This window comes from Talpa occidentalis, unplaced genomic scaffold, assembly GCF_014898055.3.
Source record: "Talpa occidentalis isolate TD23 unplaced genomic scaffold, MPIMG_talOcc4v2.1 talOcc4.6, whole genome shotgun sequence".
Classification (NCBI taxonomy): Eukaryota; Metazoa; Chordata; class Mammalia; order Eulipotyphla; family Talpidae; genus Talpa; species Talpa occidentalis.
In genome coordinates, this window is record NW_023604972.1 from 21,306,653 (window position 1) to 21,332,711 (window position 26,059).

General features: G+C 40.1%; 1 protein-coding gene across 1 annotated transcript; it reads right to left on the reverse strand.

Annotated features, from left to right (window-relative positions):
* Positions 1–12,379: 12,379 nt before the first annotated feature.
* TLR10 (toll like receptor 10) lies at positions 12,380–20,925 on the reverse strand. Its single transcript, XM_037529518.2, has 2 exons — positions 20,892–20,925; positions 12,380–15,198 (listed from the first exon to the last, which is right to left on the reverse strand). The coding sequence occupies exon 2, from the start codon at positions 15,170–15,172 to the stop codon at positions 12,713–12,715; it is 2,460 nt and encodes an 819-aa protein (XP_037385415.1). The 5' UTR covers positions 15,173–15,198; positions 20,892–20,925; the 3' UTR covers positions 12,380–12,712.
* Positions 20,926–26,059: the final 5,134 nt, after the last annotated feature.

A 26,059-nucleotide genomic window follows, 5' to 3' on the forward strand; every position in this document is an offset into this window, starting at 1 on the left:
CTGCAGCTTCTTCTCTTTTTTTTTTTTTTTTTAGCTCCACCCTCCTTTGTATGGGGCAGGGAACTTGCCCTTTTCCTGGGGACCACCCTGTTGCATAATCACTTATATATGGGAGGAATTGTGCCTGGTCCTGGGAACTCATAGTGAAGAAGCCTGGTTTCTGACCTCAAGACCTAAGAAAGAATACATGAAGAGTGGGTGGGTAGGCAATAACACAAACAACTTTAAGGTCTACAGCAATGAATAAGTGGTGTGCTTGCAGAAAACATAGGAAAAGTGTCATAACCCAAATTTGGAACTTAAGAAAGATTTCACAGAGAAATCATTGCAGAAGCTTACCCGCGATCTCACCTGCATGTGAAAATATCCATGGTGCTCTGCGTGATCCCCATTCAACACAGGCCACACAGCTAATGACAAATAATAGAAAAAAGGAAAGCAAAAATGGAGCCATCCTAAGTCTAACATATCCTAAAAGCCGTACTTGATGGGGAGATGGTAGAGGGTGGAGTCCAGGGGCCCTGCAAGCTCCTGCACCCCAGTCATGTCCAATCCCCAAAAGAAAATGAAACCTCTCTGACACAACAAAAATGACCTTGAAATTCCACCCATCAGTGGTTGACAAACTTCCCACCAATCAGAACTGCACTGACTGAAAACCTCTTTTGCATAAAGCAGACCTGAGTGTAGACTACCCAACTTTTTGTGTACATAAGGGAGCCCCACCTAAGGCAAACATGGCACACAGCTAGAGTGTTTCTTGGGTCTGAGTTGTGGGGACTACTGTCTTCAAGTCCTGAATAAAGGCCTTTTCTTAGTTCTACCCTGGTTTGTGTTTGTTGCTCAACACTACCGCCTGCAGAAGCAGCTGAAGCCACTAGGCCAGAACCTGTGTGTGCCTATCACCATGTGGGTTGGCAGGTCTTCCTAAGTCTCCTTGAGAAAAATGCAATGCTGGCTGGAACCTGCCACACAGCAAAAAGGCAATATGAGCCTAACTGGTGCAGAGTCGGTGACTTCTAGGGTCGCTTGGAATTATTAAAACAGATTTATGAGAATTAAATGCTCAGAGAGCTTGTGCTGAAAATGGGTCTGAGGCCAAAGATGACAGGAGAGACTTTCGCTAAATTTCTCTACTCTGTACATGCCTCTTCCTCCTACCTGGTCCAGGCTTCAGAGAGTACTCAAGAGAGTAGCATCTGGAAACCACTGATCTAGTCTGTACCTGCCTTTCACAGACAGGAAACTGAAGCCAGAGATGACCCAAATCCAGGCTGAGTGGTTTTTTGCACTAGAAAACATTCCTTTGAAATGTGTGGACATTTGTACTGGAGTTTGGAGAGATTATCAATTAATATCCTAATTTATGATTAGCATTGGGGATACCAAGGCGAAACATCCCTGGCTATCCCTGTTTCTCCTGGCAGTTAACATCCCATGTGGTGGTGGAGGCCCCATTCTCTCCCACGCTGCTACCCCTCCCCCTTGAGGTATGTTCAATTCCCTCAGAGCTGAGAGAGGCGATTGAGTCTGAGTGAATGATATAGCCCTTTAATTTGCTTTTAATTATCATGGCCTGCTAACCCTTCCAAAGACCCTTCACAGAGAGTGGTTTTATTTTTCCACTTATTAACCTCATTCACTAGACTGGAAAAAGAATTCCCCATCTCTCAAGACCTCTCACAACTCCTTTTTTTTTTTTTTTTTGCACATACACCCTGCCCTCCCCGCCCCCCCCCCCCCCCCCCCCCCCCCCCGCCCCTCACCACCACCAGCACCAGAAAGTAATGTGTGTAAAACCTCAGCCAAGTATATTGTGGTTTCAAACACAAGCCTGTTGGGAGCAGAAGCCCCTGGGATTGTTGCGTTTCAGCCTCAGGCAATCGCCCCAGTGGCCTAAATCTGTGAAAGGGAGGGGCCTGAATGGCCTTTTAATTCAGCCCAAATCTGTGGGGAATGGGCAGGCATGTCAGTTGGTACTGTTAGTCTTACCCTGGGGCCTCTTTTCTTAGTCAGCCCTCCCTGAGCCTGCAGGCCTCTCTTAGGATGCCCTGACTTGGCTAGCACTGCAATGCCTGGAATTCCTCACTCCTTGGGAAGTAAACCAGCAATCCCAAGGACTTGGTGAATTCCATTCATTTTGAGAGTGCCATTTTTCATAAAGTTATTCCTACACACACCCACACACACAAACCCCGCTTGCTCTGCTCTAATAAGGCCTTAACCATGTGACTGTTACTTGTGTGTGTGTGTGTGTGTGTGTGTGTGTGTGTGTGTGTGACAAAATAACTGGTATGTAGGCCAGAGGTGCAGGTTGAGGGTAGGGAGAGAGTTCACCAGAGACAGAGTGGGGGACAGAACAGGTGAATCTACTGAAATACACTGCTGAGGGGAGCAGCCATGGAGACAGGCGAGGGCTGCTGCACCAAATGTGGTTTGGCTCCCTGGCAGAGAGTGGTGATAGTGCTGAGACTTAACCCATAGGCCACCAAGGTTATTTACTTTTTAAAGTGGTTTTTGTGGTTGTTGTTGTTGCATGGGAAACCTAAGAGAATAGACTGTGTCACTACTACAATTGATGCAAAACATTAACAGGGTTAAGAGGTGAATACCTCTATCCCTGGGTTTTAAAGAATGAGTTTAAATCCTGTCTCCCCCACTTAGGATTTCAGACAATTTACTAAACCTGTCTGTACTTTCCTGGACTTCAGTTCCTTCATCTATAAATATTTATAGTCACAAAGTCAATGAACGATTAAGTGCATTGGTCCGCCCTGGTGGTGCAAGGGGTTAAGTCTCAACACTATCAAGGTAGCGCCAGCCACTATAGAATGAGTTGATCCCCGGCCAGGGAGCTGACCCACATGGCACAGCAGACCTCTCCTGTCTCACCCACTGCTCCTATCAGCAGTGTATTTCAGTAGATCTGCCTGTTCTGCTCCCCACTCTTTCTCTGGTGAATCCTCTTACCACCACCCCATGCCCCCACACTTCTGGCCTACACTCCACAACTCTTGTAAGCATAAATAAATAAACTAAATCTTTTTTTAAAAAAAAAAAGACCTGTGAGTTAGAAAAATAGATTTTGGTTATTATAAACCATCACTATTTTAAGTTTTTTTTAAATACATAATTCTAGCAATCACTAACTAGTACAATAAGTTAGTTACAATAATTTTTTTGTTAGTTACAATAATTTTTTTGAAAGATATTGGAGGATCACAAAAACAATAAAAGGGTGGAAGCTTAGAAATAGTCAGGAAAAACCCAGAGATTCCACTCCTAGGCATCGATCCAAAAAATCCAAAAACACTAATTCAAAAGGAAGAGTGCACTCGCTTGTTTACTGCAGCGCTGTTTACTGTAGCTAGCCTATGGAAAGAAACTAAGTGCCCCAGAACAGATGACTGGATCAAGCAGATGTGGTGTATACACAATGGAATACTACTCAGCAATCAAAAAAGATAAATTTATGCCATTTGCAGCAACATGGGTGGAGCGTGAAATGACAATGCTAAGTGAAATCAGTCAAAGAGAAAGATAAACACTGGATAGTATATGTGGATTAACAGTCTGATAAAGACAAGCTGAAAACCTAACCCTTGATAGCTGACCACAGAACTGAATCACCAAATGGGGGAGAAGGTGGGAGAGGGCAAAGAACAAAGAGGGAATGAAGCACAAAGGTCTTTGGTGGTGGAATATGGGTGAGTTGGGGGGGGCACTATGGTAGTAATACCTGATGGGGTACTCCAATATTACCTCAGTTAAAAAATAATGAATTAATTATTAAAAAAAAGAAATAGGCAGGAAGAAGGGTGTTTCCAGATGATAGGATTCAAAGATCATCAAGAAGTTTTTTTTTAAGATTTATTTATTTATTTATGCATCCAAGAACTGGGGTACAGGCCAGAGGTGAGGAGGGTGAGAGGATTCACCAGAGACAGAGTGGGGAACAGAACAGGCAGATTGACCAAAGTACACTGCTGAGGGGAGCAGTGGGCGAGACAGGAGAGTTCTGCTGTTCCATGTGGGTAGCTCCCTGGCCAGGGATTGAACTCATGCTGCAGTGTCTGCAGATAGCCTCACATATTGTTTCTTAACCCCTTGCACTACCAGAAAGGCCCCAGCTCTGTTACTTATCAGAACTGTTTTCCTGTGTCCATGTGGGACATACCTCATTGTTCTAATTGACTTAACTAAAGCAGTGCTTCCAGGGAAGGCCACCTTATTTACTACCTGGCCTCCGTGAGGTCTCCACTGAGACCATCATCGTTCAATAACAACACAGAAGACAAAAGGAATAATCTAGACAGAACATAAGGTATAGAGAATAGCAACAAGCAGGATGGTATTTGATTTTGCTTCAAAAACAGGTAATCAGTGCCTCCCCGGTGGTGCAGTGGGTTGAGAGCAGTGCTGTGAAGCTGTCCGCAGCCTCTGCAGTGCTGGTTCGATTGCCAGCCAGGGAAATTCCCACCTGGCGCTGCAGACCTCTCCTGTCTCACCCACTGCTTCTCTGAGCAGTGTATTTTTGTCCTTCTGCCTTGCTTGCCGCTGTCTCTGGTGAATTCTCTCACCCTCCTGTGCCTCTTGCTTGTACCCCAGTGCTTGTATAAATAAATAAATCTTTAAAAAAAAAAAACCACCAAGGTAATCAAGATGTGCTTTGTCTCACATAACCAGCTGGGAATAGCTGGAAATAGTTTTGGTTGTGGAATAGCCTGAACAGAACTGTGTTTTAGGAAAATTATTCTTCCTAGGGAGTATATTTGGGGAACAGATGGGAGAAATTGGCCGAGGAGTCTCTTTCTAAAGTGAAGTTTTCCAGGAGGATGTAACCATGGGGAACTTCTCTGAATTCAGCTTCCTGTTCCCCAAATGTCTCTCATGCAAGGCTAACACAGGCCTGATCCTGCTGATCATGAGACAAGTCAGGTGTGGTCAGGATTGCCCACCAGGTGTGAGGACAGCATTTGGGGTGTGTTTCTACATTGGGAGTTCCCATTCTGAGGCTATCAACCATTTAGAGAGCCTTAGAATTGTTAGGGGGAAAGGATGTCCTAAAGCTAATTCCATACAGGCTTTGTGGACTCCACCCCAGGCCAAAGCCAAAGACACTGGGAACTCCAAATCCCATCACCACCAAAGGGAAGGTGGCTGGGACCTGAGGGTGGGGTTAAGCAGCCAGGTGGATATAAAAGGCAGACACGTGGGCTTTGGGGGATCCCCATTTTGGCTCTCCGCCAGCTCGCAGCGTCCGGACAGCTCTGAGAGTGACTTTGGGTTTTCAGGTCGGTGGATCTGGTAGGACGCATTAAAGACTTTATTTCCCGAATTTATCAATAAATAATTTGAGAAAACTTACAGAGCCGAAAGATATGAGTTTCTAAAGAAAAACACTCTAAAGTGTCCAACATAATGGATAAAAAGAGACTCAACTAAATCATCTTCTTCCCTAGTGGAAGATAGCTATCTAAATCTGAAAAAAAAAAAAAAAATCAAGAAATGGTAAGAGGAGCATTCATTCAGAGAAATAGAGACAACCAGCCAACCAGCCAAAACAGGCAGCTAAAACTGTGCCTTGAGTTAAGGAAAATGAGTCACAAGTGCCTTGATGATTTGGGAACCAAAATGGTCTCATAAGAACAAAGCCATAGGAAAAGATAAACTATATGATAGTGAGCAGTAACAAAGGCAGTGTTGAAAGAGCCCACTCACATCTGTTTATTTAACCTCCATTAATGGTTAACATGCAGTACTGTGGGCCAGGTCACATGCTGGCCTGGCGGATGACCAGGACAGGATGGAGAAGATCGAAAATTACAACCTAGTGAGGTGGGCAAACATCAATAATGAATTATAACCTCAAGTCACAACAGAACTCATGGACACAGCATGAAAATCAGGGAACCAACACTTAACCTTTCAGAACATTCTAGAACTGTTCAGTTCAATGCAGTAAATCCTAGCTACAAAGGACCATTTAAATTTCATTTACCTACATACATTAAATGTTCAGTTCATTGGTTATAACAGTCACATTTCGAGTGCTCAAAAGACACCTATGGCATGTAAGACTGTTGAACAATATAACTGAGGCATATTAAAAATGTTAAGAGTTTATTTTATCAAAAGTTGTTTCAAATTTGTAACAGGGTGGTGCCCAGGAAAAAAGGGAAGGTTCCAGGTTTCCTGTCCCACCCAAAGGAGGGTTGAGCTGCGCAGGGAGGAGAGATGAAGCTGCAGAGAATGGAGAAGGAAGCAGGATGGAAAGCAAGAAGGAGACCTGGAGGAGGCAGGTAGAGCAGAGAGGCATGAGAAGAAACTGCGCTTGCTTCTGTTACAGGGCAGGAAAAGGGGCAGCCCAGAATCCCCAATCCTGCCTGCTCTAAATAGGTTCTGCCATCCCATCCACTGCATCAAGACAATTAGTGTGAACTTTAATACAATTAGTGTGCAATACAGACAAGACAAAGAATAGAGCTTCTGTTAGAGGGAAAAGGATGTCCTAAAGCTAATTCCATAGAGGCTTTGTGGACTCCACCCCCACCCCAGGCCAAAGCCAAAGACACTGCGAACTCCAAATCCCATCCCCACCAAAGGGAAGGTGGCTGGGACCTGAGGGTGGGGTTAAGCAGCCAGGTTGATATAAAGGCAGACACGTGGGCTTTGGAGGGGTCCCCCATTTTGGCTCTCCGCCAGCTCGCAGCCTCGGCCAGCTCTGAGAGTGCCTTTGGGTTTCCAGTTCGGCGGATCGGGTAGGACGCATTAAAGACTTTATTTCCCTATTTTCTCCCTGAGTTGTACATTTTCCTTATTTCCTTTTCCCTTGTAAATAAATCTTGTATTAACCTTTTGTGTGTGTTTGCAGTGGAGTATTAATAAGTCCCTTTTAAGCGCGCCGGTGAGGACCCACAGCCAGGCAACCCATTCAATATCGGGGCTGCCCTATAACAGCATGTAGGGTAAAGAAAATATCAGGCTGTTCTGCCCTCCCACCATCAGGATAGATGCTGGATCCTTGTCCTGAATGCATGCCTGATGGCGGGCACCTGGAATAGGGTGTGGGCATAGGTAGATGGGATTCAGCTGAGCTAAGACTGTGCTATTTAAGGGCGGCGTCACGGGGGGGACGCCAGCAGCACCAGTAGCAGCATCAGGAGCAGCAGGAGAAGCTGAAGAGAAGCCAAGATCACCAGAGAGCCCAGATAGAGTGCAGACTTGCCTGCCAGCCTCCCAGCCCCCCAGCCAGCACCCCTGCGTGCCATATGCCTGGTGAACCCCAAATAAAAAACCTGCAAAACTACTGAGGACTCTGACTCCTCCTTTACCCGGTCTGCATGGGATCAGAAAATCTGCACTGTGCCTGTTCCTGCCCATACACAGCACTATTGCAAGAGATGCCAAGGCTGTGGATGTCCAAGCATGGCTGAGGCTGGGCAAATAACATCCTGTGGGCCTGCACTGCCCTTCCCCAAATGTCGAAATGACTGGGTTTAACTCAGTGCAAAGTTATTTTTAAGAGTTATTAGAGTCATAGTAATAATTTCTTGCTAGAATAGATTTTTTTCTAGACCAACTAATACTAAATACAAACAAAATTATTGTCAACATGGAGCTGCAAAACTGAGATAACATAGCACCTGCCTTGCTGAATTGTCACATGACTGAATGCTTACAGGTGCTTAGAATGGTCCTTGGAAGATGGTAAATGTTCAGCAAATCTCAATCATTATTAGAAAGTGATCCTCAGCTTTGAAATGAGTGATCTCAAAGGATCACTCATTGAGATTATCTCTAAAACCATCCTTTGTGTCTCTGGGTTTTAATGACTTGTATTTTCTGGAAAACTCATGAAGGGAAAAGAAATTCTTTGGGCTCTGCGAATCCTGCAGTTTCTAATACAGTAAATGACTAAACCTGTAAGTCGTCCTCAGCTTGGATAAAAGGCATCCGACCCAGTCTTTTTAATTGACTGACTGGCCAGGAGAGGCAGCGCTCAGACGCCTCAGGCACTAGGTTATAATGGCCACCTGCCTTCTTCAGCCAGGACTAAACTAATCCTGGGAGACTCAGCTTGGAGGCCAGACAGCCCCGCGGCAATCACCAGAGTAGCCACAGGGTGGCACTGTGACCCAAAGTTTCACAGAAGGGCCCGCCTCTGGGAGCAAAACCTCGGTTCCTTTTTTCATGTTTCCTTTTCCAATATTTCTCAAACCTCACAGCTCATGCAAATCAGCTAGGATCTTGCTAAAAAGCAAATTCTAACTCGGTCGGTCTGGGATGGAGCCTAAAATTCTGAATTTCTTCAATCTCTCAGAAGATGCTGGTGCTGTAGCACGGGAGAATTTTCACAAAGCCTCATATCTGACCCGGGCAGAAGTACGAATTAAGTAGACCTTCCAGCACAGCCCTGTTCTGGGCCTTTCAGAGGTTGTGAGGAGAAGCTTCGAAGAAAGAAAATGAGAAACAACAAAAGAATAGGTCCCCCGAGTCCCTTCAACTCGCCCTCTGAAGAGTGACAGCAAGGATAGGTCAAGGTGAGCCACTGTCAGAGTGGACCTGTTCTTTCTCTGACACAAAGACTCTTTAAATAGAGAATTTAAGGAATTTACAAAACACTAAGCTGCAAATGCTTCAGCAAACACACCATAGCTGCCCCCAAAAGCCACATCAGGGGTTCTGGTAGTTTTCATATGTATGCCTTAGAAAGAGCCAACCTGGGCCTTCCTGGTGGTGCAGGGGTTAAGTCAGCCCTATCAACTTAGCACCAGCCACTGCAGCATGAGTTCGATCCCCGGCCAGGAAGTTACCCACATGGCACAGCAGACCCGTCCTGACTCACCTGCTGCTCCCCTCGGCAGTGTATTTCACTCAATTCCCGTGAATCCTCTCATATCTACCCCCCACCCCACCCCAACACACACACCTCTGGCCTATATTCCAGTTCTTGTATGCATAAATAAATGAAATAAATCTTAAAAGGAAAGAAAAAAAGCGCCAACCTAAGAATTGAAGAAGTGGACTAAGAGGAAGGAGCACTTTTCTGATGGCGTTACTCTTGCATGCACAATGAGATCTAATTTAATATCTTGAACTTCTGCTTTCCACCTCTGAAAAGGCCGTGGGGAGCAACTAGCCAAGTGAAGCCACTCCTCACTCCGGCTCTTGACTTCTGTGGGGCCCTGGCTTTAAGGTTAGAGACAAACTGCAAAATAAGAACTTGCACTATAGCTGGGGCCCCTGTGCTTCCTTTTCTCTTGGTACATTTTTTTCAAGGGGGTTCCTTTTTAATACCTTCATATATCATTTTGTCCTTTTTATTCTTGGGCTCAATGCTGAGTTTTAAGACAGATTATTCAAAAATTAAAAACAAAATTGTACCTATTCAGTTTTGGGCCAGTATGTCAGCTCAGTTTAAAGTTTACCCAGCTTCCCTCCTGTAAACACTAAGGAAGATGCTGGCTCTAAGCTTTTTCTAAGGTCCTTACGTGGAGTTCATTTCTCACCCCCATCCACCCTGCCACCTTCTTCCTCTCCTGGCCTCCTTAAGGGACAAAGCTCACCATCCAATTTGCATAAAATATGTAGCATGTAGGATGTCCAGAAGCTTCACTGCTAGGGTAATATTCATGCCCCTCTACTTATATGCATTAATTGATATGCATAGGGAGGAGGGGAGAGGAGTATTGGGAGATTGGAAAGGAGAGGTAGGAAGGCACAATGAAAATGTTGAGGTGTTTCATACACCCTGTTCCCATGGACTATTTTTCCAGCTCTCATGAAAGAGAGGAGTGAGTGCTGATACATGGGTTTAGGACAGGCGAATGGAGACACAGTGAGGCTGGGTCCCTGCATTGCAGCTTTGGGTTCCTGAGAGGTCAGCCAGTTCCCAGGGGACAGAAGTTGAAAAAAACTTCTATTTGGTTTGTAAAATCAAATAGTTGAACTATATGGGTTAGGTTTTCCCCTAACTCTTGCATAACACATAGTTCAACTATTTGATTTTACAAACCATATGTTTGGCTTAGGAAGCTGATTTTCTGAACTTTTTAAAGATTAAAATGTTTTGGAATTTTATATCAAATGTGCCATATACATTGGAAAGGTGAAGAAATAGGATATACCTTTATGTTTTTTGAATTTTATGAATTCTGGAACATTAATGTATCAAAACATAAACTAGAAAGGGAAACAGCAAAGGAACAGATTTCAGTTTTATCTAACTGACTAATTATTCACAGTTTCATCCTCATAAATGTATTATCAAGCATCAAAAGATTAAGTGATTTTCTTCATTTTTACCATTCAGAAAAATAGTCCAGAAAGAACCCACATGAATATTTAGCAATGTTTTTTAATGAACAGAAATGTTTATTTTTTGTTATAATAGTTATAGAAACATTTCATCAGCTAATTACATTGGTTATACATATTCATGGTGTGTTTTTATTGAAATGAATCTGCAGGATTTTCCTATTTCCTCAGCATCTCTTCAACTATGCAGATTCATGAGATTGTGTATATAGCCATAGTCACCATAGTCACTTTTTATTTTTAAAAATTGACTTACAGGTTTCAATAGTTAAAACTATGGTCTATTTGTGCATATCCAATTGAATAATAATTTCTGGCTTTATTTTTGAAGGTTTATCTGTTTTTCAACAGTTGTTTAATATGACATAAGGTTTTAAATTTTTAGTTATTTTTAAAATTAACTCAAAGCAAGGAGAGGAAGACTGGAATGCTGAGTCACTGACACCCTGTTTTCAAGAGATATTGAAGGCACCGCTCTGTGGAACTCAGCATGGCTCCTCATCTCAAAGATAAATGGAGTTGGATGATTGCGGGAAAGCACACTTACATGGACAGTAGCATCATCTAGAAGGTGCCTACATTCAACTATGTGAATAGGGCCCGGCTCTTTCAAGGACCTGAAAGGACCCAGGTCCAACCACCTGAGATCACTAGAGTGCAAGAGATGGTGTGCAAGCTCCTTGGAGCTCGCAGAAATGCTCATGGGGAGGGACTTTGCAGGAGGCCAGAAGTCCTGCTGAAGAACAAAGGGGCAAGGATAAGAATTTGGGGTCAGTGAAGTTCATGTGCCATCTCTGTAGCCACCAAGGGCTTGGCAGCTTGGCTTACATGCTCAATGATGAGAATTGCTTTTAAAGAACAAGACAAACCCTCCAAGAATAAGATCTAATAGAAACAAGCATTTCCAGGGTGACTGTCACTACATAGGAAACATATAGTTACCAAGCTCTAGGCATAGCAGGGTAACATGAAAGCAAGTCTACAATCAGACTGCCTTGGATTTCTGTGGTTTATTAGTAAAAAAACCCTTAGTTTTTCTTACCTTGAATGCTTTATCTATTAAATAAAAATCCAGTGACTATGCCTGAGGAAGGAAATCCTATGCTTCCACAATACTCACAAGGATGTAAACCAATGTTACTTCAATTAAAAAAAAAAATCTGCACTTCAATCCTGAAACCAGTTGAGTCCCTACTAAGTTCCTCTAGCTAACCCAATAGCCATCTCATAAACATTCATTGAGCAGCTTCTCTGATCCAGGACCTGATCCTACTACTGCCAGTTCAAGCTGGGAGAGAAACCTGCCATAGTTTTTGAGGAGCTCATAGTCTAGTGAAAAAGGGAAGCTTTAAAAACATGCATAATCAGTTCAGTTATAGAAATATGCCCACAGTGTTATAAAGAATCAATAAGTATCACGCCTGGGGAGTGAAGTGAGGAAGGTTTCAAACTTCTTTGAAAGTTGACACTTGGAATGTGTCTTGAAGGATTTCTAAGACTTCCTGACTGAACCAAGGTGAGAGAGATATAACAGGCAGGTATGATGCAAAATGTTAGGGTCTAGGGGCATGAAAGAAAAGGGAATATAGTAATAGGAAAGGATGAATAACTTCATAAGTCTCAATAAGATGCAAGGAAGTGGGAGAAAATTGGTGTCAGATCTTAAGGGAACAGCACATTTTCTTTTTTTATAATGTGGGTGAGTTCCAAAAATTTTCCTAATCAGAAAAGTAACTTGATGTTTCTTTTTGAAATATAATTTGGCAAAATTCAGGCGAGCTTGTTTTCTATGACCAGTGAGACTAGAAGGAAAGAATCAAGTAATTAGTAGGATGCATAAGATTTAAATATTTTATTTAAAGTTTTTTTTCTACTTATAAAAGAAGAAGATTCATTCTAAGCAACTCCACCATTGTAAAAATATGCAACATAAAAATCAAATGTTCCCTGTAATGCGAGCTCCTAGACCCAAACCACCGTTACTGCAACCCATATCCTGGAATAGATTCCTTCAGACTTTTTTTTCAATGCATAAACCAACATATTAATATTGCTTCTTCATACCAATAAATATATAGCTACCTCATTCTTTTTAATGGCTGTGTAATATTCTATTATAGAAATGTACTGTAATTTATTGAATTGATCCTTATTTGTGGACATTTGAGCTGTTTTTTCATAATCATAATAATCGGATGAGCACATTTTTATATAAGCCTTTGTAAATTTGTGTTTCTGTGGGATAGATACATTCTTAGAAAACCATCAAGGAACTGACATGATGATGGAACTTGTTTTTTTTTTATTTTAATAGATATTGCCTAATTGCCATCATAAGTTGTATCATCCCATAGTATAGGCAGCCCCCAGTTCCTCTAAGGAAGGGAAGGTTTTATAGGCAGTCTGTTCTTATCAGAGACATTGCAGAACCTCGAGATTCTTCATTCAGCTCTGTGAATGTTTGTAGCTCACACATCTCTCTGGTTTCTAACAAATTAACTTTAAAGGCAGCTCGAAGGTATGCCCAAAAAAGTCCATATTTACGCCTATCCTTGGGCCATTCCAAGCATGCTTTCTTTTCCATGAGAGCTTTCAGCATAGGATACCTGGGAGGAACACAGTAGAGTGGAATGGGTTCCAGTAAGATAAGAATTATGTCATCAGAACTTTCATGGAAGAGATTGTGATGTGCAAAGCATTGTTCATAATGGCACCACTCACTCTGAACAAAGTTGGGAGATAAAACAAAGATGGATTTGTAGCTTTTCTTGATGCAGTTTATGATATTATCAGCAATGCTCTTGTCAGGGTCAAAGTTTCCCTCATGAAGGCAAATCAAGACAGAACCATTTTCTTTCTCTAGATTAGGGATCAATTCATGCTTTACCCAGGCAGAATCATGTTCACTGTATGAGATAAACACATGGAATTGAGCATTTCTCTTGAGTTGTCCTTGAGTTGTCTTCCTAATCCTGTGCCATATCTGTGTCCATTGACATAACATCCTGAGATACCAAAGCAGATCTAAGTGGAAGCAGCAGCAGATCACAGCTATCCCCAGAACTAGCATGATAACCACGATGGTGATGATCAACAGAGCTGTGTTGCAGGATAATTCAGGAAGGTAAACATCCTTTAACTGAGTCCCCTTTAGATTCAAAGGATATTCACATATGTATGAATCTGACCATCCAACCAACATGACCTCTGAGTATTTTTCAATGAAAGCTCTTAACTCACAAGTACACCAGAATGGATTTCTTCCTACATTTAAAGTCTTAACTTCTTGACAGCTCTGAAAAAAGTCCAGAGATGGACTAAGAATTAAATTCATTTCAACGTTTAGTATTGAGAGTCTTCTGAAATGACTGCATCCAGGAAGATCAGTTAGAAAATTAAATGCAAGATTTAGTTCCCTCAAAGACTTCAGATGAATAATCTCTTTAGGGACAGTATGAATTTTGTTATTATTCAGGTCAAGTGTCTGAATACTTCTAGGCAAGCACTTGAAGACAGAGTCAGAAAATTTATTGGATGACAGGTTCATGTTGATCAAGGTTTCTGGCCACAAGCAATTCTCATCATTTTCATGTTGTAACAGATTTTGACTAACATCTAGATGCTTCAAGGATGTATTATTAGCAAAGCAACTAACCAAAGAAAATGTCTCCAACTTATTGCCTTTCAAAATGAGAGTTTTCAAATAAGGCAATTGGATAGGCTTTTTAAATAGGTCATCTGTTAAGATATTATCAGCAAAATTTAAATATTGGAATCTTGTAGGATAAGTAGGAAACAGCATGTGTGGCATTTGTGCATCTGATATTGTCAGATTTTCTATATTCATTTTGGTAAAAAACAAGTAGACTCTGTCTTGTGGAATATGAAAAATCCTGAAATGTACCTTCTCCAATTTTACAGTTCTCATTACAGAATGTGAATAGTCAAATGAATTGTGGTCAACATAAACCTTACCTCCAAAAGTCACATTTTGGATCTGGAAATATTCCACTGACGTATGCCAAACAAATTGGAAGATGAGGAAAAGGTCCTCCCAGAGTAAATCAATTTTATTAAGTAACAGGACAGTTGTCTTGGTACTCTCTAAAATATTTTGTTTAGTTTCATAACTTGCAAGTTGGCTTTTGGTATCTATATTTGTCATTTCTAATATTTTTGAGGTTTTCATTCCATCACACAAAAGAACCCAGAAATTTGTGTTTATTGGTAAAACAATGTGAAGTTTTGTTGTATTTAAGATGGGCAGGCTACCCTCTTCATAATGAGCAAGAGTTTTCAATCCTAAGAAGACAGTGTTTAGATGCAAATGAGCAATTTTCTGGAAATCTGATTTTTGTATTTTTGTCCCACTCAAACCTAAGGTCTCCAGGTGTGACATGTTGCCAGTCTGTTCACAGATAGGTATGGTGTCAAAGTCATTGAAAGAAAGATCTAGATGTCTCAGACTTGTCAATGAATGCCAAGTCACAGTCTTTAGTTTGTTGTAAGATAAATCTAAATATAGTAACTCCTTGTTAAATTCAAAGATCTTGGTATCCAGCTGTTGGATTCTATTATGGCAGAGAATCAAAACTTTCAGTTTAGACAAAGAATGAAAATCTGAACTCTGAAGTTGAGAAAGGAGGTTGTAGGATAAATCCAGTGTTGTTGTGGTTGAGATCAAGTCTGCAGGAACCTTTCTTAGAGACATATTGGTGCAACTGGTAGTCAGTTCCCTTTCTTCTGGCACCTTTGGAGCCCAGCCATACACTGACATAATGATGCTACACAGCACACAAATGTTTCTGATAGGACTCATTGTAATTCCAAGGACTTTATCACTTGTTGACATATGAATGATAAAGATGAGTCAAAATCCTAGAAAGAGAGCATATAATGTTAAATGGTTATTTGGTTTGTTAAATCTCATAGCCTTTTTTAAAAATGCCTACATACAGCAATTTGGTAGGATCCCAACTTGTATGCTGAGTCTTTGACTTGAACTCAGAGCATGGCTAATTGATTTCCAAGCTATTAAGCCCTGTCCCTATCTCTAAGGCAAGTCAGGATTCCCAGCAGCAAGTGCCTCTCTCTCAGTCTACTTGCCAGGCCATACTCAACATCATCCCTCATACCCCCTATCGATAAGCTGAAAGCTTTAAGAAAATTAAAAGTAATTTTTTATTAAGATTTTTCAGAGTAGATTAAGGTTCACAGAATTGAGAATACTTCTCCTACCCTCGTGCCTGTATAGCCTCGTCCACTATTAATATCCTTCACTGGACTGGCACACTTGTTACAGTTGATGGGCTTACAATGACATGTCATCCTAATGATGACATAGTTTACATTGGACTTTATTCTTGGTGTTGTATATTCTTTGCGTTTGGACAAATATATAATGACATGTATCCATAACTATGCATAGCTATGGTGATACAGAGTGTTTTCACTGCCCTATAAATCCTCTGTGCTCTGCCTAGTCAGACTTTCCCCCTCGCAACCCCTGGCCACCACTGATCTTTTTAATATCTCCATAGTCTGACCTTTTCTAGAATGCCATATAGTTGGAATTACACAGTAGGCATCTTTTTCAGATTAATTTCTTTCACTAATATGCATTTAAGTTTCCTCTGTGTCTTCTCGTGGTTTAATATCCCATTACTTTTTAGCATTGAGCATTCCATTGTCTGAAGAGTACTTCAGTTTATTTGTTCATTACCTATTGAAGGATATCTTGGTTGTTTCCAAGGTTTGGCAATAATGAATAAAGCTGCAATAAACATCATGTTCAGTTTTTGTATGAACATAGTTTTCTTTTTTTAATAATTTATTTTTTATTTATATCTTTTACATCATTGTGTATTCTCTGTAAAATTCCACCACCAGTTCACCAGTGAGCCATCACCATAGTCCCCTGTGCCCTTCGCTCACCTGTTTTGATCCTTTTTCTTCCCCATCCCTTTCAGAATGTCTCTTATTTATGGTTCCCTGCTAGTTTCGGTTTATTATTATTATTGTTGTTGTTGTTGTTGTTGTTATTTTTTCCTGATACCTTATTTGGTTCCCCTATATTCCTCCTATAAGTAAAACCATTCAGTATCTTTCTTTTTCCTTCTGGCTTATATCACTGAGCATGATCCCTTCAAGCTCCAGGACATAGTTTTCAATGAAAGTAAATTTTAATTACTAAATACTATAGGTCCCTGAATTAACATCATTTAGTTGTTCCTCAACTTTTTCAGTTGTGAACACAGGGACTCCGTTGAGTTAAAATCAACTTTCTACTTTTACCGCATACATGAAAGATCCAAAACTCAGAAAGAAACAGAATAGATCCTGTCTTTATGTCTCCACGTGACTCCGGCTCGGTGGCAAAATAAATCTGGATTGCTGCCAAATAATAATGATAATGATGAAAAGTTTCCATTTCTTAGGGGTTTTCTATGTTACCAACCTTTTCTATGTTCACTCAGCCCAACAACAAAACCTCATCTGAAACTTACTTTAAAGAAGGGAGGGGGAACTCACTCTTTTTGAACTTCTCTAAATACAATAAAATAAAAAGTTCCTATTTCTCAGATGATGCTTGAACATTTTGACATTTCATTAAAACATTTAAAAAGTAGAACATACCTATCTTTCACAAACTCTTCCAAAAAATTGAGAAGGAAGGGACAATACCAAACACGTTCTATGAAGCCAACATTACACTAATACCAAAACCGAACAAGGACAACACAAAAAAGGAAAACTACAGGCCAATCTCCCTAATGAACACTGATGCAAAAATCCCCAATAAAATTTTAGCTATCAGAATCCAACAATGTATCCATAAGATAATTCACCACGACCAAGTAGGATTCATTCCAGGGACACAAGGATGGTTCAACATCCGAAAATCAATCAACGTTATCCAACACAGCAACAAAAAGAAATATAAAAACCATATGATAATATCAATAGATGCTGAGAAAGCTTTCGACAAAGTGCAACATCCATTCATGATAAAAGCCCTTGAAATTCTTGGGATACAAGGAACATACCTCAACATCATAAAGACCATATATGACAAGCCAACAGCCAGTATCATTCTCAATGGTGAAAAGCTGAAAGCAATTCCATTAAGATCTGGAACAAGACAAGGATGTCCACTCTCACCACTGCTTTTCAATATAATACTGGAAGTCCTAGCCAGAGCAATAAGATAAGAGAAAGACATACAAGGAATCCAAATAGGAAAAGAAGAAGTCAAACTATCACTATTTGCAGATGATATGATAATATACATAGAGAACCCCAAAAACTCCACAGAAAAACTAATTCAATTCATCCATCAGTTCAGCAAAGTGGCAGGATACAAAATCAACACGCAAAATTCAGTAGCCTTCCTACACACAAACAATAAATCTGAAGAAGAAGAAATTAAAAAAACCATCCCTCTTATTATCGAAACAAAAAAAATCAAATATTTGGGAATAAATCTAACAAAAGAGGTAAAGGATCTATACAAAGAAAACTATAAAACACTGTTAAAAGAAATAGAAGAAGACACAAAGAAATGGAAAGACATCTCCTGCTCATGGATTGGAAGAATAAACAATATTAAAATGGCCATCCTACCAAAAGCAATATACAGATTCAATGCTATTCCAATCAAAATTTCAATGTCATTCTTCAAAGAAATAGAATAATTATTGATGAAATTCATATGGAATCACAAAAAAACCCGAATAGCCAAAGCTCTCCTGAAAAAAAAAGAAGGGAATGGAGGCATCACACTCCCAGACTTCAAACTCTACTATAAAGCCATAATCATCAAAACTGCATGGTATTGGAACAAGAACAGACATACAGACCAATGGAATCGAATAGAAAATCCAGAAATAAACCCACAGATTTATGGTCAACTAATCTTTGACAAAGGAGCAAAGACTATGCAATGGAGCAAAGAAAGTTTGTTCAATAAATGGTGCTGGGAAAACTGGGTCGCTACATGCAAAAGAATGAAGCTTGACCACTACCTCACACCATACACAAAAATCAACTCAAAATGGATTAAAGAACTAGACATAAGACCTGAAACCATAAAATACATAGAAGGAAATATAGGCGAAACACTACGTGATATGCTCATCAAAGACATCTTTACAGGTACATCACCCAAAGCAGTGATAGTGAAGGCAAAGATAAACAGCTGGGACTACATCAAATTAAAGAGCTTCTGCACAGCAAAAGAGACAATAACAAAAACAAAGAGAAACCCCACCAACTGGGAGAACATTTTTGCACACAACACTAATGATAAAGGACTGATCACACAAATCTGCAAAGAGCTGATGAGACTCAACAAAAACAAAGAAAATAATCCAGTCAAAAAATGGGCAGAAGAGCTAAAAAGAAACTTCTCTGAAGAGGAAATGCAAATGGCCAACAGGCATATGAAAAAATGTTCAACATTACTTGTCATCAGGGAAATGCAAATCAAAACTACCATGAGATACCATCTTACACCAGTGAGAATGGCACATATTAAGAAAACTAGCAACAACAAATGTTGGCGAGGTTGTGGAGAAAAAGGAACTCTCCTGCACTGCTGGTGGGAGTGCAAACTGGTCCAACCACTATGGAGAGCTGTGTGGAGATTTCTGAACCTACTAAACATAGAGCTTCCATATGATCCAGCAATTCCACTCCTAGGTATTTACCCAAAGGACACAGAAACATCCATTCCAAAGAACACCTGCACCCCTATGTTTATAGCAGCACTATTTACAATAGCTAAGCTTTGGAAACAACCCAAATGCCCAAAAATAGATGACTGGATCAAGAAGATGTGGTACATATATACCATGGAATATTACTCAGCATTCAAAAAAGATAAACACATGCCATTTGCAGCAACATGGATGGCGCTGGAAGGGATCATGCTCAGCGAAATAAGCCAGAAAGAAAAAGAAAAATACCGGATGGTCTCACTCATAGCAGGAATCTAGAAAACTTAAATAAGGGACCAGGAAAATGAATAACTATAAGAAAGTGAAAATCAAAATCAACAAACAGCTATGAACCAGAGACACTTTTTGGGGGGTGAGTGGTGGGAGGGGAGGGATTGGGGTCAAAATGGGGGGGTTGCAATTGTATGGGGAATATAAAAATAAAATTTATTATTAAAAAAAAGAAGTTTGGTGGCAAAAGGAAAAAAAAATAAAAAGTAGAACATAAACTTGACGAAAGATGCACTCAGTATCATATATTATTATCACATTCCTACCATTATTACCGTTCTGCTGAAAGCAGGTGAGAAACAGAGAATGACTTTCCTTAATAGCTTATGATTTAAAAGTTCAAATCAAAAGATACCATTGAATTAATATTGGCAGTTTTCCAAAGAATACACAATCATCTAACTTCCCTTTCCTGATGATGAAAAGAATGGAGAAGGCATTAAAAGTGCATTGAATGTTGAAAGTTCTTTACTATATAAGAGTAAAAAGGACTGGTTTTTTGAGTGTTTGTGTGTTTGGTATAGAACTAAATGCTTTCCATACATTACTTGTTCGTTCCTTTAACAATCCTTCAAAATAGTGCCTATTTTTATCCCTATTTTATAATTGTGGAAGGTAAAACCCAGTGATTAAGTGACTTGCTTAGGTGACCCAGTGAATAAGTGACAGAGCATGGATTTGAACCCACAACTATCTGGACCTTCAAACTCCTCAGTGAAGCAGCTTAAGATGTGATTGCCAAGGTTGATTCCATTGGCAGGACTAGCTGTCATGGTGGCCTCTTTCTCCCTTTCTACCCCGTGTGCCTCTCTCTGTGTAACATGCAGCTCCTAGGGGTCCTGGCTAGATGTCACAAATTCTAACTCAAATCCACGCATTATTAAGAGAAGTTAAAATTCACAAGAATAGAAATGAAACTCCAAGTGCACACAGCTCTAATTAATTGCTTGGTGTAGGCAATCTGTGAGAAAGCTCTTCTAGGAATTAGAAGCCTAGATGCTATTAATCATTTTCTATTCTCTAGTAGCCACGTGGCCATCCACATTTGGCCATTTTGGACTCCACAGGAAACTGAGAAATAACTGTTTTGTACAAAATCCATCAGACATTCCTCTACTTTGAGACATACAACACAAAAACAGAACTTTTAAAGAGAATAAAGGTAGCAAATAAGCTACTTTTAAATAAAGCAACAATAAGCTTTAAATAGCCTCACCTAGCAAGCATTGTTAATGTGCATTACCAGGAAACCAGTCCTGTAGAAAACCTGCAACAATGCCTGTGGCATCGCCTGACTGACCAGGTACTGACCAGGCTCAATCAGCGACCCTTAAAATGAAACCCAAGCCTTCAAGTACAGATGAGACATTTCCTAAGATCAAGGACTGCAAGGTAACTCACTAACCACTGATCTTTACATGAACATAGACAAAATAATCAACACTGAAAGTTTGAATAAATCTATTTTTCTCCCATCTACTTGATTTCAAACTATCATTTTAGAAAAGACCCTTATTACATTTTTTTGTGAGCATTACAACAAACAAAGCTAACAGTTCTTACCCCAGGCTAAGAGGGGTCCGGGGGGAGCTGCTGGTGTGGATGAGTCATAGACAGAAACAGAACTGCCTGTGGGAGAATATTGAATCTAGCTTTTCTGTGAAGCATTAGCCCCTGTGCCCTCTACTGCAGGGCGATGGCATTGCACGTTGCATACCTTCATTATAAATTCAGAGCACTTTTTAAAATTTTGCAATAAACTAGACATAAAATTTACCATTTTAAAGTATACAATCCCGTGCCATTAAGCCTATTCATGTTGTTGCACAACTGTCACCACTGTCTAGCCCCAGGACTTTTTCATCCTCGCAAACTGAAACTCTGTACCCATTAAGAGCTCTCCAACCCCCTTCCCTCAGCCCTGATGTGCACTATTCTACTTTCTACCTCTATAAATTTGACAACTCTACTGCCTCATAGAAGTGGGTACAGTATTTGTCCTTTTGTGACTGCCTTCATTTAGTGTAATGTTTTCAAGATTCTTCCATGTTGTATGTATCAGAATGTCTTTCTTTTCAAGGCAGAATAATATTTCATTGTATGTATAGACCACATTTTGTTTATTCCTTTATCCATCAATGTACATTGGGTTGTATGCACCTTTGGGCTATTGTGACTAATGCTGTTATGCAGATGGGTGAGCAAATACCTGTTTAAGCCCCTGATTTCAAATCTTTTGGATATCTACCTATGAGTGGAATTGCTGGAGCTCATGGCATTCTGTATTTAATTTTTTCCAGAACAGCCATACCATTTCCCACAGCATCTCAAGCATTTTGGTGGTGCCTTACATCAAAGTTCAAATCAATTTTCCTGCCATGATATTGGGTGGGGCGGCCAGGTGAGGAGGAGGAATAGGGAGGTAGTGGCTCCTTACTTTCACAATCTAACTGGAAGAGTATGGGAAGGAATTAACTGGAGGCTTTATCTTGAAGTGATCAAACAAGCATGGTATTTTTTATATAGATTGCACGATACAGATCAGTTCTTTCAAAGCAATACTTTTGGAGGTTCTCTTTATGCCTGACTTAAATGCTAGAGGTGATAATTCCCAGATGAATTCATCCATGCTAATAGTAAAGTATTTCCCAAATTTATGTAAAGTCTCTAATTAGGTTTCCAATACTTATCTAAGGTCATTTTTTTTTTAAAAGATTTATTTATTTATTTATACAAGCACTGGGTACAGTCAGAAGTGCGGGAGGGTGAGAGAATTCACCAGAGCCAGAGCGGGGAGCAGAACAGGCAGAAGGACCGAAGTACACTGCTGAGGGGAGCAGCGGGCGGCAGGAGAGGTCTGCGCGCCATGTGGGACCCTCACCCGGCTGCCGGGGATTGAACCAGTGCTGCAGAGGCTGCGGGCAGCTTCGCAACCCAGTGCTCAACTGCTGCACCACCGGGGAGGCCCTCTAAGGTCATTTTTATTTACTTGTTTGAACTAAAAATTTCTTCCCTCTTATACTAATCAAGTGTAGTAAGTAAATAATAGGCTATTTGAATTTCTTAACTATGTGAGAATTTTATTAGCTTTTATTATGATTTTCTAAAATACAATTCAGAAAAAACCCACCTCTGTTATTCTGGTACTTATAATTAAATTAGAGGAGCTTTATTAATGCAAGCTTTACACCACACCAAGTACTAGCCCACAGTGGCTTTTGGAGGAATAGTCCATCTTAAAATGAATCATTATAGTAGTTTATGTAAATGTGAAATTGGGAGGAGGTGTGTTTTAAAACATGAAGCATAGGCTGCATTAAAAAGAAGCTGCGAGGGCCTCCCTGGTGGCGCAGGCTGTTGAGCGCGGCACTGTGAAGCTGCCTGCAGCCTCTGCAGTGCCTGTTGGATCCCCACCGGCGGCGAAGATGCCCACATTGTGTGGCAGACCTCTCCTGTCTCGCCTGCTGCTCCCCTCAGCAGTGTATTTATGTTGTCTGCCTGTTCTGCTCCCCACTCTGTCTCTGGTGAATCCTCTCACTCTCCCGCACATCTGGCCTGTACCAGTTCTTGTATGCATGAATAAATAAATCTTTAAAAAAAAAAAAAAAAAAGAAGCTGCAAGTAGAAGGAGAAGCAGACAAAGAGGAAGAATCAAAAGGAAGTCAAGTCATAACTAGAGTCGAGAAACAGCCGTTGTCCACTGTGGAGGGTAAAGCAAGATGGCCTGGCAAGTTAACAAGTTTCTTAATGTTTTTCTTAGACTGAGTTATAGAGAAATTCTATCACATAAGAAACATCCAGTATTTCTTCGTTTGCATCTAAATCTCATGGCATCGTTTTCACTGAATTTGAAAAAATTACGTATTGAATCAAGCTTACTAAGGTATCTTTAATATATCCCAGGGTCAGCTAGAGCAAACTTCTGCCAGTTCACTAGAGTTAATTTTTAATTTTCAAGAATTTTGTGAGCCAGTTGTTAAAAATGACCATTATTAAAAATTAATGCATATGTGCTTACAATTAAGCTATATTGAAAACAAAATAAGAACTCAAAGCTCATCAACTCCTAATTATGTTATAATATGTTTACTACCATTATGCCCTTGAGGTTATTTTTAATGTATGGTATATTTTGTGTATGTATTTTTATGTATGGTGTATTGCTGGTACCTCTCCTTCCAAAGCCACCTTTTTAGTGAGATCATGTTGGTACCTTGAAATTGACCATGGCAGGAGTATTTACACATGAAATTGTCAAACCACAATCCAGGACTTTATTGTTCTATTAATTTTCTAGATTATGGAAGTAATGGTGAAAATATTAATTGTCAGAGAGCTTTTTGTTTTGTTTTGTTGGGAATCTAGTGTTAAATTCTTACCCTCAAACCAACGCATCTGGTGTCATCTATGTCTGATTGAAAAAATCATTTCACTAACTCAGAGGTTCACTTTTTGAAAGAGTTCTGTCTTACTTTTGATAAGTCATTGTACAGTGTTTACATTACTGGAGGGCACAGCTAAAAACTCTGTACTGTGGCTACCCTCCGTGATTACACCACTCTAACTTTCATTGTTGTAAACCTGCAAAGTCCTTGCTCATCTAAATAAAAATAGATTTCTTAGATCAGGTGTTTTCTGAGATGCACAGCATTTTCCTTCTTTCTGTTGTAGGGGAGCACATCTTCTACTGCTCTCCAAGAAAGACTGATTTGATAGTTTATTGGGAGCAGGAACTTAAATGTCCTTCTTGATATTTATTGTTCATCTGGATCTAAATTTCTTAATTAGAAATAATTTCCCCACACAATTTTGAAGCTACTGCTAAATTTTCTAGCTTCTAGTATTATATTGACACAGTTCAATGCCGTTTTTATTTAATGCTTTGTATGTTCTTCACAGCCAACCTGTCTGGAAGCTTTTAGGATCATTGTCCTTGATGTTCTAAAATTTCAAGGGGTGACATTTTTTCCACATTTATATCTCACTGTCATTTCCATAAGCTTCATAGTCCAATCAGATTGGACCATCAATCCCATCATAAGTCTGCATATTCCTGTTTTTATTCTCTTCTTTTCTCCATTTAGAATGACCTTTCTATTCATTATCATCACACATTGAAAAATCCAAAGTTAAAATCTTCCTTGAGGGCTCAGTGGAAGAATAATAAATTCTAAGATTTTTCTTACTCAACCTAAATGGTATCTGAACTTTCCTTATATACTTCTGCTTCATTTATTTTAATTTAATTACCTGGATACATGTCCTTTGATTTACTGTAAATTCCTTCAAGCAAGAAACAACTAGCTTATGTATGTGTTATGTAGGTTTCTCCTCCCAAAGCGGGAGGCTGAAATCATTAGAGCTTGGCGATTTATTTGGAGAAGTGATTTCAGGACTAGGCGAGGGGACCGAGAAGAATGAGACAAGGGAGAAGGGAAAACAATCCCAGTTATTGAGCTGGTTCCTCCTGTGGGTCAGTAAGGCTTAGTCTCTTTAGGGACTCTGAGGAGTGGTATAGACTATGCCTTGCTTTTTTTGCCATGAACATTTTTTAATTGAAATATAATTGGCATGTAACATTGTATTATTTCAGATATACAGCCAAATGGCTCGACAGTTGTACATAATGCAAAATAATCATCATGATAAGTCTAGATAGCCTCCATCACTGAACTATGCTTCTTTTTTTTAACCACAAATAAGTACTCTAATGATTCCCATCCCCTGAGTGGTCAAATAACATCTCAGGGAATATCTCTGGCACTTTCAAGTTTATGCATACACCATAATGGGCAAATAGGCTTCCACAAATATCCTGCAAATGGTATCAGTGAAACCAGGGGCATAAAGTGAGAGATGCATGCACCTATGCCAAGGTGCCGTGAGGCTGCACCTGCCCAGAGCTGGCTGCCAGAATAAAAGGGTAGACAAAAAATAAGTGTGATGAGTATGAAAAATCTATCATTAATAAAGGTGGAATAAAGTTATCTGCTATAACCTATTCCTTGCATTGCTCTAATATGCTCATGCTGTGTTTGAATAGTTCTCCCAAAGATAGGAGTGCAATGTAGAGAAGGAGATGGACTACATTCTTCCTTCTGATCAAAGGAGCAAATGTTCTTGTGCATATCCATTCAGACAGCTAGGATTGCAACAAGATCTCTAGGCACAGGAAAGTAGGTACAGAATTTCCATTTGTCCTGAGATGAAACAAACTTTTGGCTCACCTTCCCCCAAATGCAGACCCTGAAGCAAATATTCAACTGCAAGTAGTTTATTTCAGAGGTGATCCCAGGAAAACCCTACAAAGAATGAGGCTGTGAAATATAAATAAAAAGGAAACCAACAAAGAATGCTTTATCAAATTATTTCTACAGTGAACAATCAGAATTCTATACTACTGGGGGACTCAGGGAGAGTACAAAGTATACCCTAGATACAAAAAATGGGTAAGAAAGTTGGGGTATTTACCTGCCAATTCTCTTACTAAAATTGATTACAAGCTGCATCTGTGGACAACATCTGGCACTTCTGAATTACCCTTTCTGGGAACCAAAAGTGGGTTTTTGTGACCAGGAAAAAATCCCTTCAGGCACAGAGTCTCCAGCATTACCAAAAAGCAGCTTTCAACGTGTAGAGGTGAAGGGCAAGTGGAAATGAATAAGGGCAACAACCGCTATAAAAGGCTGCTATGGAAACCTGGCTCAAGATGTAAAAGTCAAGGGCTTTTC